The 15,350-nt window shown below is 47.7% G+C and overlaps 1 protein-coding gene across 47 annotated transcripts in view; it reads left to right on the top strand.

Annotated features, from left to right (window-relative positions):
- Positions 1 to 15,350, top strand: part of Tcf7l2 (transcription factor 7 like 2) — a 190,313-nt gene that overhangs the window by 113,071 nt on the left and 61,892 nt on the right. For 10 of the 47 annotated variants that reach the window (XM_087907761.1, XM_087907758.1, XM_087907756.1 and 7 more), the window contains one exon: positions 8,180 to 8,323. The exons of 35 other annotated variants lie outside the window; for them this stretch is intronic. In XM_087907761.1, coding sequence (XP_087763887.1) covers positions 8,180 to 8,323 — 144 coding nt within the window. The remainder of the gene's footprint in view (positions 1 to 8,179; positions 8,324 to 15,350) is intronic. 2 more of the 47 variants (XM_087907755.1, XM_087907785.1) reach the window with 1 other exon arrangement.

The following is a 15,350-nucleotide window of genomic DNA, read 5'->3' as shown; positions in this document are numbered from 1 at the left end:
CTTCTCTACTGGTGTTGCACATATGACGTTGGCTTCACTTTATAAAACAGTGATGTGGTGGTGCAGAGACAGGCAGAGGCAGACAGATCTCTGTGACCTTGAAGCAGCCTGGTCTATATAGAAAGTTCTAGGCCAAGTAGAATTACATACTGAGATCCTGTCTCAAAAACAAAACAACCACAACAGAAAAAGTTGTAGAGGGCTTGCCTAGCATGTACCAGGCCTGGCACCACACAAGTCAGGATGGTAGTGTAGACCTATAATCCCAACATTTGGGAGGTAGAGGCAGGAAGATCAAGTCTGCACAGTCTTCCTCACCGCTATAGTGAACCTGAGCCTGGGATCCTTAAGACTCTGCCTTAGAACAATAAAAGATGGAGCACCACAGGCACCAGAGCAACACAGAGAAACCCTGTCTCGAAAAAAACAAAACAAATAGGATGAAACATTGTCTGATCCTTCTACACACACACACACACACACACACACACACACACACACACTGCACACAGAGTCCCCTTTACTCATAAAGAAACAAGTATTTAATCAGAAGGAGGTAGGCCAAGGCTTGGGCTCTCCAGATCCTTTTGTACCAGGATTTTCACTTCTCCTTTCCCGCTGGGAACCTCAAATCTCATACAACAAAGCCGTTGAACCAGGTTGGCTCTAACCTGAGCAAACAAACCTGCTTTTGGACACATCACCATGATCCAACCTGAGTCCACTCTGGAACCCCTAGCCCCCTGGATAGGCTCATGGGTAATAATGGTAATCCCTCCCCCAGTGGCTACATTTTTTTCCCTGAGGGTACTTTTTGGTGGCAAGTTTCATTTTGTAGCCAGAGATGTTAACTAATGGAGTCAGAAGGCTCTTTGGATGTTCTTGTTACATTTTGTTTTTGTTTTGTGTGTGTGTGTGTGTGTGTGTGTGTGTGTGTAAGATATTGTCATTTGAGATCAATTTTGTTGGTAAGAATCATTGTCTTCTGAATATATCTATCTTCAGAGTCTTCTGTCTTAACTCCTCCTTTGTAAGTCTCTTGAACTAACTCTAAAGTTCGGTCTGTGTTTTATGAAATTAACTTAATGTCTGTGGTGTATCTCAACCATGCTTTGTTTTCATAAGCACTTAGAGTCTTTAAATATAATTTTCTCAGAAATAGCCCCTTGTTCACACAACCATTCAGTTATTAGACCACAAAGATCCACGAGGGATGGTGTCATCGGGAAGCCTTTAGTGAAAAGTAGTACATTATCCCCTAATGCTAATGGCTGGTTAGTGGGATGGGATATTTGGGGTTCCCATGACTAGCAATATGACCAGGATTCTTCTAGAAGGCTGTCATTTGCATTTTAAAGCATTTGATTCCTATTGATAGAGGAGAAGAGGGTTATTCATCAATGTTAGCTTATTTAGCGAGGCTATCTAAATGTCCTTGTGGTAAAGGAGATTCCTAATCTGTCCACTCTGTCTTCCATTTCTTAAATTCCATTTTAGGCAGATTACTCTCTCTTTATGAGGAACAATTTAGTTTTAAAAGGGATTTCCCAGCAGACAAAGCAGATCCTGCGCAGGTCTTCCTACCATGGTCTATGGCTTTCTCAAGACTATTGGAGGTATTCAGCTTGCTTCTCATGGATATACACACCCCAGAATAGCTGTTGATGTGGCCCAACACAAACCTGAACCTACTTAAACCGCAGTTTTAAAAATTCGATTCCATAGTTCTCCCTGTGGATGACAGCGTTTGCGATGTCAAAAGCTTAGCCACACGTAGGCATTTCTCCCCAAAGCTGGCCTGGGAGAAAGAGCTCCCTCTATCCACAGCCAGTGCCATGGTGTTTGCTTTATCAGCTGGCCCAGCCAAGCTCCCTGCAACCTGCAGTTCTTTAAAGCCGAGCTGATGTCTCAAGTTTGTCTGCAGTGGGTCCTTGCTGAAGCTTGGGCTTGAGTGTGTCCTCCTTGTGCATCGTCTTACAGGCACTGTTTGCTGACCTCGAGAGGTAACATTGCCCAGAGAAGGGAAACTAGGTTCCATGTGGAGGTGGGGGCTGGGAAAGTGATAACAGCATTGCTTCTCATCTGCCTGAGTTTTTGTGGAGCCCCTCACTGTCACAGAAAGCAGAGAGGACCATCGCACAGGAGGTCAATTTAGGGGGTCAACTAGAGTCTGGGTGTGAGACTTGATATTTCACCCAGGCCTGGGCCTCTTTGAACTGATTTTCATATGCTCTGGCTGCTTTCTCAAGCATGGACAAAGCGGTGGCTCCCTCTTCAGCGTGTTACCTTTTATGTTATGAAGGCCTTGACCTCTAGGGTTAGAGGTAATTTGGGGTTGATAGCAGATGAAAGAGTAAAAACGCCCCTGGATTCAAAATGACTCCAATGACCCTCCCCCTCCTTTCCAAACCATCCCAGCTCTTCACACACACACACACACACACACACACACACACACACACACACACACACAGAGGGTACCCGCTCTGTGGTACCCTCATTTCTTTTCTGGTATATGATAAAATATATCATATTTCCAACTTCTCAATATTTGATAAGAATTTGTTTTCCAAAGATGGGGTGGGGAGAACAACTTGTCAAAACTTTGTTTTATCTAAGAAGGACCTTTGGGATGATGTCATCGGTTCACACTCTTGTGTCTTCCCTGGCCATTTAAAACATTTGTGTAGCAAAGTGGTTCTTCATCCTGTGTTGCCTTTTCTATTGAATACGGCTGTCTGCCTCCAGGTAGATACCTTCTTCTTCTATAATGGCAGTGACCAGAGAGAAGGAGGCCTAGGGCTCTTGGACTTGTGAACTAGCAACCTCATTGGCAGGACACACAGAGCCCTTGGAGGTCCTTATCTGCCAGTATGAAGCTCGGGGGAGTAGGGGTTGGGTTACAGGGTGCTGGGATCATTAAATGTGAAGATGGCTTTGCTCCCACGCCTCTGTGGGAGTGCTCTCATTCCATTTGGACTTTTGCCTCCTGTCTGTGTTGAGGTACGTGAAGGCCCAGGTGGATGTCATTCCCATATCCTTTGACCCTAGAGATGGTCACTCCATGCCAGTCAATGCCAATCCTGAGTAGGATGCTTGAGTGACAGGAACATGTGCACTTAAAGAGGGAGATGTCTATGGCCTGGACACTTGTCTGTCCTGACACTGAGACTTCCGGCTTCATGATCCGGTCCTGGCTGACCAGGCATGCAGTCCTGCACATGTGTGTACCCACTCACACAAGCTCGAGTTTTCAGCACATTGCTAATGGAACAGTGTTGCAAGCACTTACATGTTAATGGTAATACCTTAGTTTGGGGACAGACTGGGCTTGTTTTTAATGATAAAAATGGTAGCTTGCCTGGAGGCCAATTACAGTTGCTCTGCCTCCACTGTAAGTTGTTAGAACATAGTTCAAATGTAATTAGTTCCCATTTAAGTTACCTCATCTCCTGAGGTCAGAATTGTTGATGGTGCTTATAAAGTTAGATCAGCATGACCCGCGGAGGCCTGCGTCTCTCCAAGGTGATATTTATGTGTGCGTATGTGGGTGGTTTGTTTGTTTGGATGCTGCTGCTGTTTTCTGTTGGCCTTGTTTGTATGCACGCATACATATGTGTGTATATATGGCAGAGAGATGACGATTCCTCCCGTTAACTTGCACTACTTTACTTGTTTTTGTAAACTGGTCCTTGTTGGCGACTCTGTTAAATGGATTCTTTATTCCTATGAAGATACAGCATTTCCTTTGAGAACGCTGAACTAGTTTTGTAAAGTCTAGGTTTCCGGTTCTTTTCTTTTCACTTCTGCATCCCAGCCATATGGACCTGGCAGGCTTTCGGATCTGCAGAGTGATTGCAAAATTCATTCCACGATCAAGTTCTGCTCCCACTTACAGACTCATGGGTAGTCTTTCTACACTTGCAGTGGAGGAGAAAAATGGCCTCAAAGCTCAACCATCTATATTAGGGTTCTGCAGAGACAAAAGCAAATGAGTGTTGTGTAGGGGCATAGAAAGTGATTTGCCATCAAGGACTGGCCCACAGAGTTAGGCTGAGAGATCCGGCACACTGGACACTCAGGAGGACTGAGGGCTGCAGTCTAGTTTAGTCAAAGAACCAAGGACTGGCAAAGGAGGTAGCGTGATGTCCTTCTGAAGCCTGGTGTTTCTATACTTAGGAAGGAGTTGTGTTTTATGCTCAAACGCAACTGGGCCAGAGGAATCCACCCCCCGCCCCAGAAAAAGTTTTCAAAATTTATCTCCCCCCTTCCCCAACAGGGTTTCTCTGTGTACCTCTGTTTGTCCTGGAACTCCAGCCATAGGCCAGGCTGACCTCAAACTCAGAGATCCTCCTGCCTCTTCCTCCTGAGTGCGGGATTAAAGGTGTGCACCACCACTGCCCTCATTTTCTTTCTTTCCTGTGTCAGGGACTAAACCGAGGGCCTTGAACATGTCAGGCATCCGCTGAGCCACATCCCAAGCCAAGAATAATGTTTGAACAAATATCTGGACACCCTGTGCACAGGCCAGTCCAACAAACATGTAAAATTGATTAAAGACGCAGAACCAATAGAAGGTACATATAGTACATGTTGTCCATATAAAAAAGAGTCTTCATATAAGGAATTGGCTGGCTCAGTTATGAGAGCTGGGACTTTCTGGAGCCAAAAGTAAAGCTTAAGCCTTCCTCCCCCACCCCCAGTCTGTTTCAATTTCTTCCAGAGCGAACAGCTGGTGGCCAGTTTCACTCTGATATTATTTTATGCAAAACATTTTGAATGTTTTAACATTTTCAGAGCTTGTCATTTTGTTTAGTCTTGTTTTCTTTTAAATTATTGTCCAGCTCTTTCCGTACTTCCCATTTATGGTGCATACGTGCATGCCTGTGTGTATGTGAGCATGTGGGCGTTTCCCAGTAAGGCAGTTTATATATTTTAACTTGTTGACCTCCGTTCTGTCACATGACTTTGACTATCACCAGCATCTTATGGAAGCCGGCAGTAAGGTCACAAGGAAGTATGATATCGGAATATGCAAATACTAGACTCTGTGGGTGTCTCCTGCAGCTGTGTATCGATCTGCCTAATGCGCCATGCTGTTAGGTGTTAGACAACTCCAGCCTGACTTCCGTGTTAGTGTGCCACCGTGCTACAGCGTGCTACAGCCCCTTAATGTCACCTTCCTTCTTTGGAAATGTTCTCTTTCAGAAATCCACTCACATCCAAGCAGTGTTTCCTGAATCCAGGGCCACTGCCAAGGATATGTGACTCCCACTTCCGGATCCGTATTCTGTATTCTCAGTTTGGTCAGGGTTGCAGTGGCTTTGATGGGGGCTCTGGAGGACAGCAGGCGAGCAGGGCCTCTCTCCCAGGTGTGTGGCTGGTGGAGACAGACGGATTCTTAAGTGTCACCCCAACCCTGGGGCAGCAGGGAGATCACAGGCCTTCCTTCGCTTCCTTCCCTACTGAGTGTCCCTCTTCCTCTTCTCGCTTACCACTTAATGATGGACAGTTCCTGAGCTCGGGATACGATGACCAGAGCGCTCTCCTCCCAGATCTCTTGATCTCTTTCTCTCTCTTCATCCCCAACGCAAGCTAGCCTGAGAAAAGGAGCATGCAGATCTATAACCAAAAAGTCCAGGGGAAGGAGACCGCTCAGGGGCTGGGTCCAGGTGTCCATGTTTCAGAATGTTTCCCAGGAGCCTTTGCTCTGCCATCCTCCGAGTTTTCTTCCTTGTGTAGAAGCTTATTCAAGTCCAGAGAGATCTTACCTTTGCCCCTTAATGTCCATGATGTGGTTTTGAGGCGGCACCTGGGGTAAGGTATTGCAGTATGCAGGGTGGGCACATATTGAGTAAACCTGCCCACGCCTCAGGCTGGGGGAGCAATGCTCTGTACCTAAGCTAACAGCTTCGTAGACTCAGGTTAGTGTCTCCTAAATCAAGATTTTATTGCTGGAAAAGCCAGGAAAGGCCATGAAGCACAAAACCCAGCAACTGCTGACTCATCGTTCTCCCCCCCCCCCCCACTTCATGGGCCTCTGCTGCAAAGCCCCTCCCTTCCCTAGATTCGTGTGGACACCCAGAGTTTTCGAACACTTCCATGTTCTAAAGCTTTTAAAGAGTTTATAACTCACTCTATTCTATGAAAATATTATGAATGGATATCTTAAAGACATTAGTAAAGTGGGGACAGTTGAGTCCTACGAGTTCAAAGCTGTTGGCTCCCTGAAGAGAGGGGTTATGACCACCTAGTTTGACTCTGAGATTCCCTGGCTCCTAAGCATAGAAGGAAAGATATCTATGGTTATAGAGTGCTGTGTGTGTGTGTGTGGAGAGAGAGAGAGAGAGAAAGAGAGAGAGAGAGAGAACCCTATAAGAGGATAGGTGACAAGGAAGCATCTATGGATGGTGACAGACAACGTACTTGAAGGCAGCCCTTGCTCTTCGTATGGCTCTAGTGTTTTCTTTGCAGAGCTCCCTTCTCCAGCCCCTTGCCCCTGAGAGACTTGCTTTTTCATGGTCGTTGCTTTGTTATCCAGAGAAGTAAGGAGATAAACATTAAGCCCTCACATTGCTGGGCTTCTTCCAGAAACAGCTGGAGAGTTCCTTGTGCTGCCCTTGAAGACAGCACTCATGTGAGTCAGGGCTGTAGACACAGCTAGGTACTATCACCTTCACTCTAAAGCTGGCCCGATCTCACGGACGGGTTTACTCATCTTGTGATCCCTCCATTTATCAGTGAGCGCTGTGGAGGCCCTGCTTCCCAGATGGACCCAAGACAGCTCCGTGATAGCAAGCCACACTGCTGCTGGCCCTTGGCTGCTCTTCCTGGAAAGGTCTCCAGCTGCCAGCAGTTGATTGTCCTTTGTCACCTGGGGAGCTGAGTTTCCCTGTGAGTGGTTGCAATACCCCAAAGCAGCCCAGAGCACATGGATAGATGGCGTTGTGACAGCCCCGGAAGCTGCTCCAGGGTTGTGGCTCCCAGTCTTTATTTTTATTGATTTGTCTTCCAGAATTATCTGTAGTCATCTGGGCTGGACAAGTTTACTCAGTCCATCTTTTGCAATGAATATAAAAAGATATAATTTCCCTCCCTCCTCCCTCCCTCCCTCCCTCCTTCCCTCCCTCCCTCCCTCCTTCCCTCCCTCCCTCCCACGCACACAGCTCCAGGGCAGAGCTCATGCATAGCATATACAAGACCCTGGCTCCAGCCCCCAGGAGCACTAGCCAACCACCCAACAAATATGAAGCAGCTGGGAAGGCATTTGTTCCTTTCAGGGAGCCCGTCTTCACACCCCGTAATTCTATCTCCAAATTTTCTACCTTGTAAATGGAGCTGTAGCAAACTTCTGACCAAGCATTATGGATCTACACAGTGGCCATTTGCTGGAGAAGACTACACACAGTCCATACTGTGCCTCTAGCTGTGTGACCTTGGGCATGCTCCTTAACGTCTCTGAGTCGGTTTCCTCCTCTGTGAGCTAGGCAGAGCACACTTAGCCCGTGTGCTGCTTGTAAGAGTTAATGGAGCAGTCAGCACAACCTTGTCTAGGGGCCTGGATGGGGAAGGCAGATTTTCGGACCGGATGCCTACTGAGTAGACTTGGCTTCAGCACACCTTCCTGAACACATGGGGGTCCTGATCCATAAAGGGGTCCCAGGTGGTGTTATTGTGGCTTCTCTTAGGAGGCTGTAGTCTAAGGGAGCAAAGGGGTGTTAAGACAGGAGCCCCAATAGCTCAGGAGAGTGCAGTCATACATGAGAGTGTATGACAGTAAGGTATATAGTATGATTACAAGGTGTAAACACCAGCAAACCCACAAAATGTATCCAAATAGAAGCTGCAGTAAGGTAAGGTAAGAGAGAAGGCTCAGCCAGGTGGCTGGTTGCTTAGAGGAAGGAGCAACCATGTACATTAGGTGATGGATGCGTTAGGGCTAGGCACGGTGGAAAAAGGACATAGCAAGAAGGCTGCATGAGGAAGCTGTGTTCGAGAGGTCTCTCAGGGACCCCAGCTGCATGGCAGGGAGGCATGGAAAGTTCTGGGCTCATGTGGTTGTGGGGCATCTAGGAGAACATGGGTTAGGTGGCGAGTCAGGCTGGGACTGCTGTGTATGCCTTGGGAACTCGGCCCTCTCCCGGCCACGCCTCACTCTGTTCCCCTTTCTTCCTGGCAGCAGAGCCCCCTTCCTTGCTGCACTCAGGGACATGCCTGTCAGCACTTCTACCCCCCCTCAGACTTCGCTGTCAGCACGCAAGTCTTCAGGGACATGAAAAGCAGCCACTCCTTACAAAAGGTTGGGGAGCCCTGGTGTCTGGAGGTAGGTCTCGGAGCAGAATGACGGTATGAGATGAGCCAGCCCTGAAGCGAAGCCACCCATCCAAAGTTTACCTCCCGCGAGGGCAGGGCCCATGCATCCACCTCCATCTCTGAATCCTCCTTGGGTCCCTTTCATTTCAGGTGCCATGATGCCTGGCTGTGCTGACCACTGATAGGAGTCATGGCCACTAAATCACCACTTTACAAGAAGAGGGTGGAGGCGGTGCTAGAGAGGATGCGTGGTGCCAGTTGCCTCGTAAAGGCCACGTGACCCAGCGTCACACGCAAGAATGCACATTATTCCATCAGACTTGAACCTAGAAAGCCATTTCCTGGGGTTCTTTATGACTCCTGCTGGAAGGGAAACTGTCACCTCAACTTTGCCATTGCTACTAGCAATTAGCTGTCTATAGTATAGATTTTCTTTTCAAATTCAGGGTGCTGAGAAATGCCCCCCCCCCCTGCAAGGTCCCTGGATAGCAGAGGCAGGCATAGCCCGATGCCTGCTCACAGATGTTGCTCTCCAAGGACAGGAAGCATTGTTAATTTCCTTTAAATAATTCAATGCGATGTCAATACCCCACACGACTCCGGGCTCCAGAGTGACAGCTCTCTTCAAATTAGTTGTCCCAAGAATAAAGAACTTCCAGAACATTCTTTTATCTTCAGGAAAGCAAACATCAATGCAGACTTTCAAAAAAAATTAAAGTAACTCTTAGATTTAGATAGAAGATGATGTTTTGGGTTTCATGAATATTCACGAGCCAATTAGTGGAGCCTTTAAAAACCAACATTGTGTCCCTACTAGGTGCTGAGTGAATGTTATATGCTAGACAGTACCGGTGAGCAAACAAGTTTCTCTAGTGGGCAGAATGGGCACCTGGAGAGATATGGAGCACGCGCATATATATGTCTTGCCTCAAGAGAGGGAAACAGTGGAAGCAATCATGTTAAAAACCCTTGTTCTTCTTAAGAAACAGTAGACAGCCATTTAGGAGAACCAGAGAGATGTAGAGAAACATGTAGAAGGCACGTCACCCAGACCCCCGCACGACCCGTCGATCGTCTCTTTTTGACGAGTTTCTTTAGCCACTGATGATGGGGTCGCACTGACACGGTTTTGCACTCTGCTCTCCCCTGATGTCACGGCAAGGCATGTTTTCCTTTGCTGGGTCATGTGCTAGTAAGACCCTACCTCTGAGTCCTTGGAATTCCTGTGCTCTAACCATTACTCTTCGTCCAGGAGATGCTAGAACAGACAGGTGTTCTGGGGCTTTGACCCTCTCCTGCTCTCTTGCCTTTGACATGCCTGTGATAGGCTGTCCTCACCCTCTGATTACCTGGTGCATGTGCGTGAATGTGTGTGTTCAGCTGGTTCCATGTGGCAGGGCGCTGAGGCCCCCACTCTGCAGTGGTTGTGATCTTAGCAGATCCTGCCTGGTCAGCTTCTCCTAAGCAAAGCAGCTCATTCTGTCTCTCAAGGATAAGGCTATCCCACCAGGCCTGGCAGATAAGGCTAGCCCACTGGGCCTGGCAAAAAGTAGCTCATTAACCTTTGGTCAGAGTCGGAACGTAGATAAAGGAGAATCAGGTGCCTGTTTTGATACAAGGAAATAGAAACAGAAAGACTGGCTCTCTTCCTTGTAGCTCAAGATTTGCAGGAGCCGATTAGAACCCTGGCGCCAGTGACCTTGAACATTTTTTCTGTTTGTCCTTAGTACAGAAAAAAAAACCCAAACAAACCATGTTTCCAGGTGAAGGATAAACCCACAGATTGTGAATAGGCCAGGCACCAAGGTGCCAAGAACGAGCAAGTTACCAAACTACTCTCTGCCTCAGTTTCTCTTTCCCATAGATAGGCAGTGTAAAAAGCCAGTACATGTGAGATTGCAGGCACAAACAGCGGATCCCACATGCCTGCCTGAGCATCATTTTGATGGACCGGTCACTGATGGTCTGCTCGGCTATGTGCCCTGCACACTTTCCTCCCATGCTTTCCGTCCTGCATGGAAAATCATGCTTAACATTGCTAGTACCCGCTACTTCAGGAATTTTGGTGGAGTGTGAAAATCCTGACCTGTGGTGTGAGCATTCTAGAAATGGCTCTAGGGAACTAGATGATTGGCAGTCAGCAAGCAGTAAGTCCCGAGTCTGTCACCTCTGTTGGCAAGGCTCTCGCTCCTCCTTGATGCAATGTTTGGATGTGTGAAAAGCCCGGCAGTGGAATCCTGGCCAGGCTTGCTCTGCTGGGTACCGAGGAGATCCTTTGCCATATCTCACAGACTTCCTGCTGTCCAGGCAACTACTGTAAAGGACTGTACTACTGTATTAACTCTTTGGACCCCAACAGCAGCCTGAAGAGGCAGCGCTGCCACACCCCTTCTGCTTAAGATCCCACAGCTAGAGAGCTGGTGCCGTAAAACCCTGCTAATGACCGACGTGCTGTTGTTCATGGTCCAGTATTTCCTCCATTTTCCGGAAGGAGGGTGCATTTGATCCTATTGCCACCCTGCACTCTCGGGAATTGGAGTAAATGTCCCAGTCAGGAGATCTTCCACATCATCTCTGATTAATAACCATTGTCCTTCTCTCCTCTTCCTTGTTGTTTGACTTAGGTCCTGACTTTTGCCGTCTCTTCCTCCAGGGAATTCAGTAGATAGACCGGTTGAGTAAATATGACTAAGAAAGTCAATACCCACCTGGGCGGGTGTGAGTCACTTCTTTCTAGTTAGCTATTCGTGTCCATGTTAAAGCTGTCCACACACACGCACTGCGCTGGGGCTGTGAGGAGCCACAGTGATAGGGTGTGACCCGGCACAACTGCCCTCAGATAAGAGGACTTTCCCGTAACTGCTTAGTCACAATCGCTGCCTCTGAAATGCTTGCAAACAAACTTTCAAATAGCTCTTTGTCAGAAGTCTTCTCTCATTCCCCATTTCCTTCCTCTTCGGGGGTTCAAAGAAGCTTTTTCCCAGTCGGTGGCCGGGGACCAGTAAGCGGCCCTCTCTCTCTGTCTCTCCAGTTTTCATTCTTTCTGGCTGACTTACCCCTGACTAGCATTGAACCTGTTTTGACTTCATTTTTAGGTTGCATTTTCAGAAAGGGCCAAATTAGGGATGTTCTTTATTCTTCAGCCTCGTGACCTGCAATGGAAGGGGGAGAGACAGTTCAGCTCCGTCTGCGAAGCCAGCGTAGAGACAGGGAGTTGACCAGTTGGAGAGAGGAAATGAAACTGCTCTTAGGTTTATTAGACCACATCCTATAAGTCTGTGGCTTCTTATAAGTCAGATTTCTGAAAAGCACGGTAGCACGACTGGCTTCAGTTTTGCTTATTCGTCAGTTAAAGCTAATAAAGATATTACTTCATTTCCCTAGTTCTCCAGTGTTCAGCTATGTATGGCAAAGGAGTATACATATTAGAGGGGATGCTTTGTATATGTGTGTGTGCTGATTTAACTGTTATAACTCCAGGTTAGCAAGCATTCAGCTAACTCTTCCCCACAAAATAGAAGCATAGTTTGCCCTCTAATTAGATGCAGCTTGAGTAACGATGTCAAATGCACCCCCTAAAGGCAAAGTTTGAATTGGGGTGAACTTCCAGTATTCCAAAGCTGAGCTCCAAAAATCACAGGTGGACTCACGTTGTGTATGTTCTCCACGTGTTTTGTGACTCTTAAATGTGGGGAGGACTTTTACTTTCTCCTGGCTGTCCATGCTAGAAGTGGGGACTGCTTGCCATTGCTCCCAATGAAACGAGGTTCTGCTCTGTGTTTCTCTGCTGTAGGCATTTAGCAGAGGGTGTCTGTTGAAAATCCTGGAGAGGCAGATTCTGGGATGGTTTATAATGACCCTTCTCAATGTGTGAGCCCTGGTTTCCTTATACAGCCCAGGATAACTTCTGTACACAAACGGACCACCCATCTCCTCCCATCTGTACTGGTTTGACAGGGTATAGTCTTGTCACTGTGGTCTTCTAGGCTAAATGGTCCTCTGTCACTCTGAAGTCCCACCCAAGTGTTTCTCACACCTCAGTGAGGTCACACTCTAGTGTATGGGAGTGTGGTGTTGTTCCTCTCCCCGCTCTAATACTACCCACAGAAGAGGGCTGTCCCATGTCCTCTATCATTCCTTAGACTTAATAAACCATGTCACCATGGATTTGACTGTTGCTTTGGACATTTGTCTCCTACCCTGTGAGCTGGTATATGGGGTAAGAAGTCCTTGTGTGTGGGACAGTGAACTGAGAGATTCATTTGTGAAAGATGGCTGGCTCTTCTGCGAAGCCATGGGGGGGGGTCCAGCTGATCCTGCTGACAGGACAGTCTTTGACTCTTAACTCAGCATCTGCCTCTGTTTCCCTTTTTGAGCTATTTCCTCCACATCCCTGACAAAGGTCATTGATATAGAAGACTCAGGCCTCTGTGGGTGACATTGTGCTTCCTCTTTTATAACTCTTTGAGGTGAAAGACTGACTGGCTTTTCATGGGCTAGATTGCGTCAAAAGAAAGTATAAATCAGCACAAGACCCCCCGTTGTTATTCTCCCCAATAAAAACAGTACCTGGACTCTAACGTCATGTGCCAGCCTCTCTCCCTCCAGCTCCCCCACCGCCCATGTTGTATGTCTGGTTCTGTGTCAGCCTCTTTAGTGGTGTCAGAGAAGCAGACATTTGGACTTGGACAAAGAGGGAAACCATGCCTGCTCTGGAATGAGGCTTTCTTGTATATTAAGGGTGTCACTGCGGTGTGACCAGAGCCCTTGAGTGTCACACCCTAACACCCCTCCTCCTGTGTCCTGTGAGCCTCATTCGAAAGGCATTTATTGTCTCAGCTACTGGTTTAGCAAGAACCTATAAAAGAAGTTTGCTCATTCTCTGTCCTTCACACAAACCTTCCTTCCTCTGCCTTCTTTCTGAAAGGCCATTTCAAGCCTGTTTGCTTTTAGAAAAGAAGTCAGGTGTGTGTGTGTGTGTGTGTGTGTGTGCATGTGTATGTATGTATGGGGAGGCGTGTATACCTGTTGGTGAATGTGTGCACTGGTATATCTGTACATGTGTGCAAAGAAGCCTGACATCATCCATTTTCAGTACCTTTTCAGGGCTTGCCACCTTGTTATTGCTGGTCTCTCACTGAACCTGGAGCTCGCTGCATGTCCAGACGTTCTGGGCAGTGAGCATCAGGACATTCCCTGTCCCCACCACCCCACTGCTGGAGTGACAGGTGTATACTCCAGCGATGGACTTTTCTATGCAGGCTGAAGATTTGAATTCAAGTCCTGAGGCTTGGCTCAAAGAACTTGACTGAGTCACTCCCCCGCCACACACACACACACACACACACATCGCCACACATCTTCACTGTGTTTTAGTTTGGGGGCAGTGTGGTAGAAGTCACATGACCCTTGATGAAATCAGGGTCAAGTTTTGTCCTGTCCTGATTCACCACTAGTCACCTCTGCTTGGGCTGAGACTGAGGAATGAGGTGACTCTCGTACAGCCAAAGTTTATAGTTCTGTTCAAACCCACTTGGGTGTGTGTTTTTTCTGAGCATACATCTGCCTGTCCCTATGTTTGTGGTGTCATACAGTGTATGATCACTGTCACCCTTCATGGCCGCTGCCACAGGAAAGCAAAGCCTTTCTCCGGAGGTGTGCATGCGTGTGTGTGTGTGTGTGTGTGTGTGTGTGTGTGTGTATGTATGTGTGCATGTGTGTGCATGCTCACGCATTTGTATGTGTGTGCGTGTGTGTCATGCTCGCGTGTTTGTGTGTGCGTGTGTGTGTGCATGCTCGCGCATTTGTGTTTGTGTGTGTGTGCGCGTGTGTGCTCAGAAGCTTCTGTCTTGAAAATGCCTATTCCTTTCAGAAGGAATGCAGGGAAGTAAAAAGTGAAGACATTGGAAACAGGAAAAATGAGACTTGAGAAGCAGGAAGAACTGGGATGGCCAAAGGACAAGTGTTGACCTAGTCTGCTTGCTACTCAAGCATGCCGGGCACTCAGCTGACTGGCCTTTAGGCCCCACGGAGAAACCCTGTCCTTGGTGCTAGTGTCTTGTGTTGAGAGAATCGGGTTTGGTGGGAGACGACTTGACAGTACATGTGTTCTGTCAGGCGGGGTTGGGGGGTTCCTGGAGGCCCCCAGTCATGGTGTTTCCGGTCTGCCTTCTGTCCTCCAGGACCCTGGAAGGCCTGTGTTGAGCTGGGCTTTTGTGTAAGAGGTGAGAAGTCTTCTTGTCCCCAGAGAAACGAGAAAGCCCCTGCCTGTAACCATCTGTAGGGAGGTCCAGTTGTATGACTGTCCCTTGGACAGTGTTCATGTCACTTTCCTGAGGACCCCTGGGAAAGGTGGGTGTCCTTTGGGAGGATGACTTAAGAAGCATGGTGACTCTAAAGGAGTCATTTCCTGTTCTTCCTCTAAGGAGGGGAGCAGTGCCTGTGGTTGGCTTGTGGTCCTTAGGATGTGGGATATGCTTGCACCCAAGAAGAATGGGGACCTGACCCCTAGGGTCCTGCCCTGTTTGGACTGTGAAATATTCTCAAATCAGGTTCACCTGGGTCTCCCTCTCTGTGGACTGACTTGATTGGACCTCCTGCAGCTGTCTTCTTCCTGTTTCCCCTCTCTGTGCACACTTGATTTAAAGTTGAAAGACAAAGTGTCTTTTGAGATATAGGATTAGGAAATTATTACATATATTTACATATACCACAATAAATTTTTCTTCTTTTTCCTCCCCCCTTCCCTCCCTTCCCCCTTCCCTCCCTCCCCCCTCCCTCCCTCCCTCCCTCCCTCCTTCCCTCCCTTCCCTCTTCCCTCCCTCCCCTCTTCCCTCCCTCCCTTTCAGTCTCCAGCTATGAGTTCTCACGTATGTTCCTATTACTGCTCCCAGAACATGACCAGTATAATACAGACAGTGACCTTTTATTCTTTTTAGACAGTTCTTTATGGGCACATGTGGGCTTTGCTGTTAAGATGTTCCATGTGTGTGTGTGTGTGTGTTTGTGTGTGTGTGTGTGTGTGTGTTCTCATGCAT

The sequence above is a fragment of the Myodes glareolus genome, chromosome 7, assembly GCF_982192425.1.
Source record: "Myodes glareolus chromosome 7, mMyoGla1.1, whole genome shotgun sequence".
Classification (NCBI taxonomy): domain Eukaryota; kingdom Metazoa; phylum Chordata; class Mammalia; order Rodentia; family Cricetidae; genus Myodes; species Myodes glareolus.
Note: the sequence above shows the minus strand (reverse complement) of the source record. Positions and strands in the feature narration are given on the sequence as shown.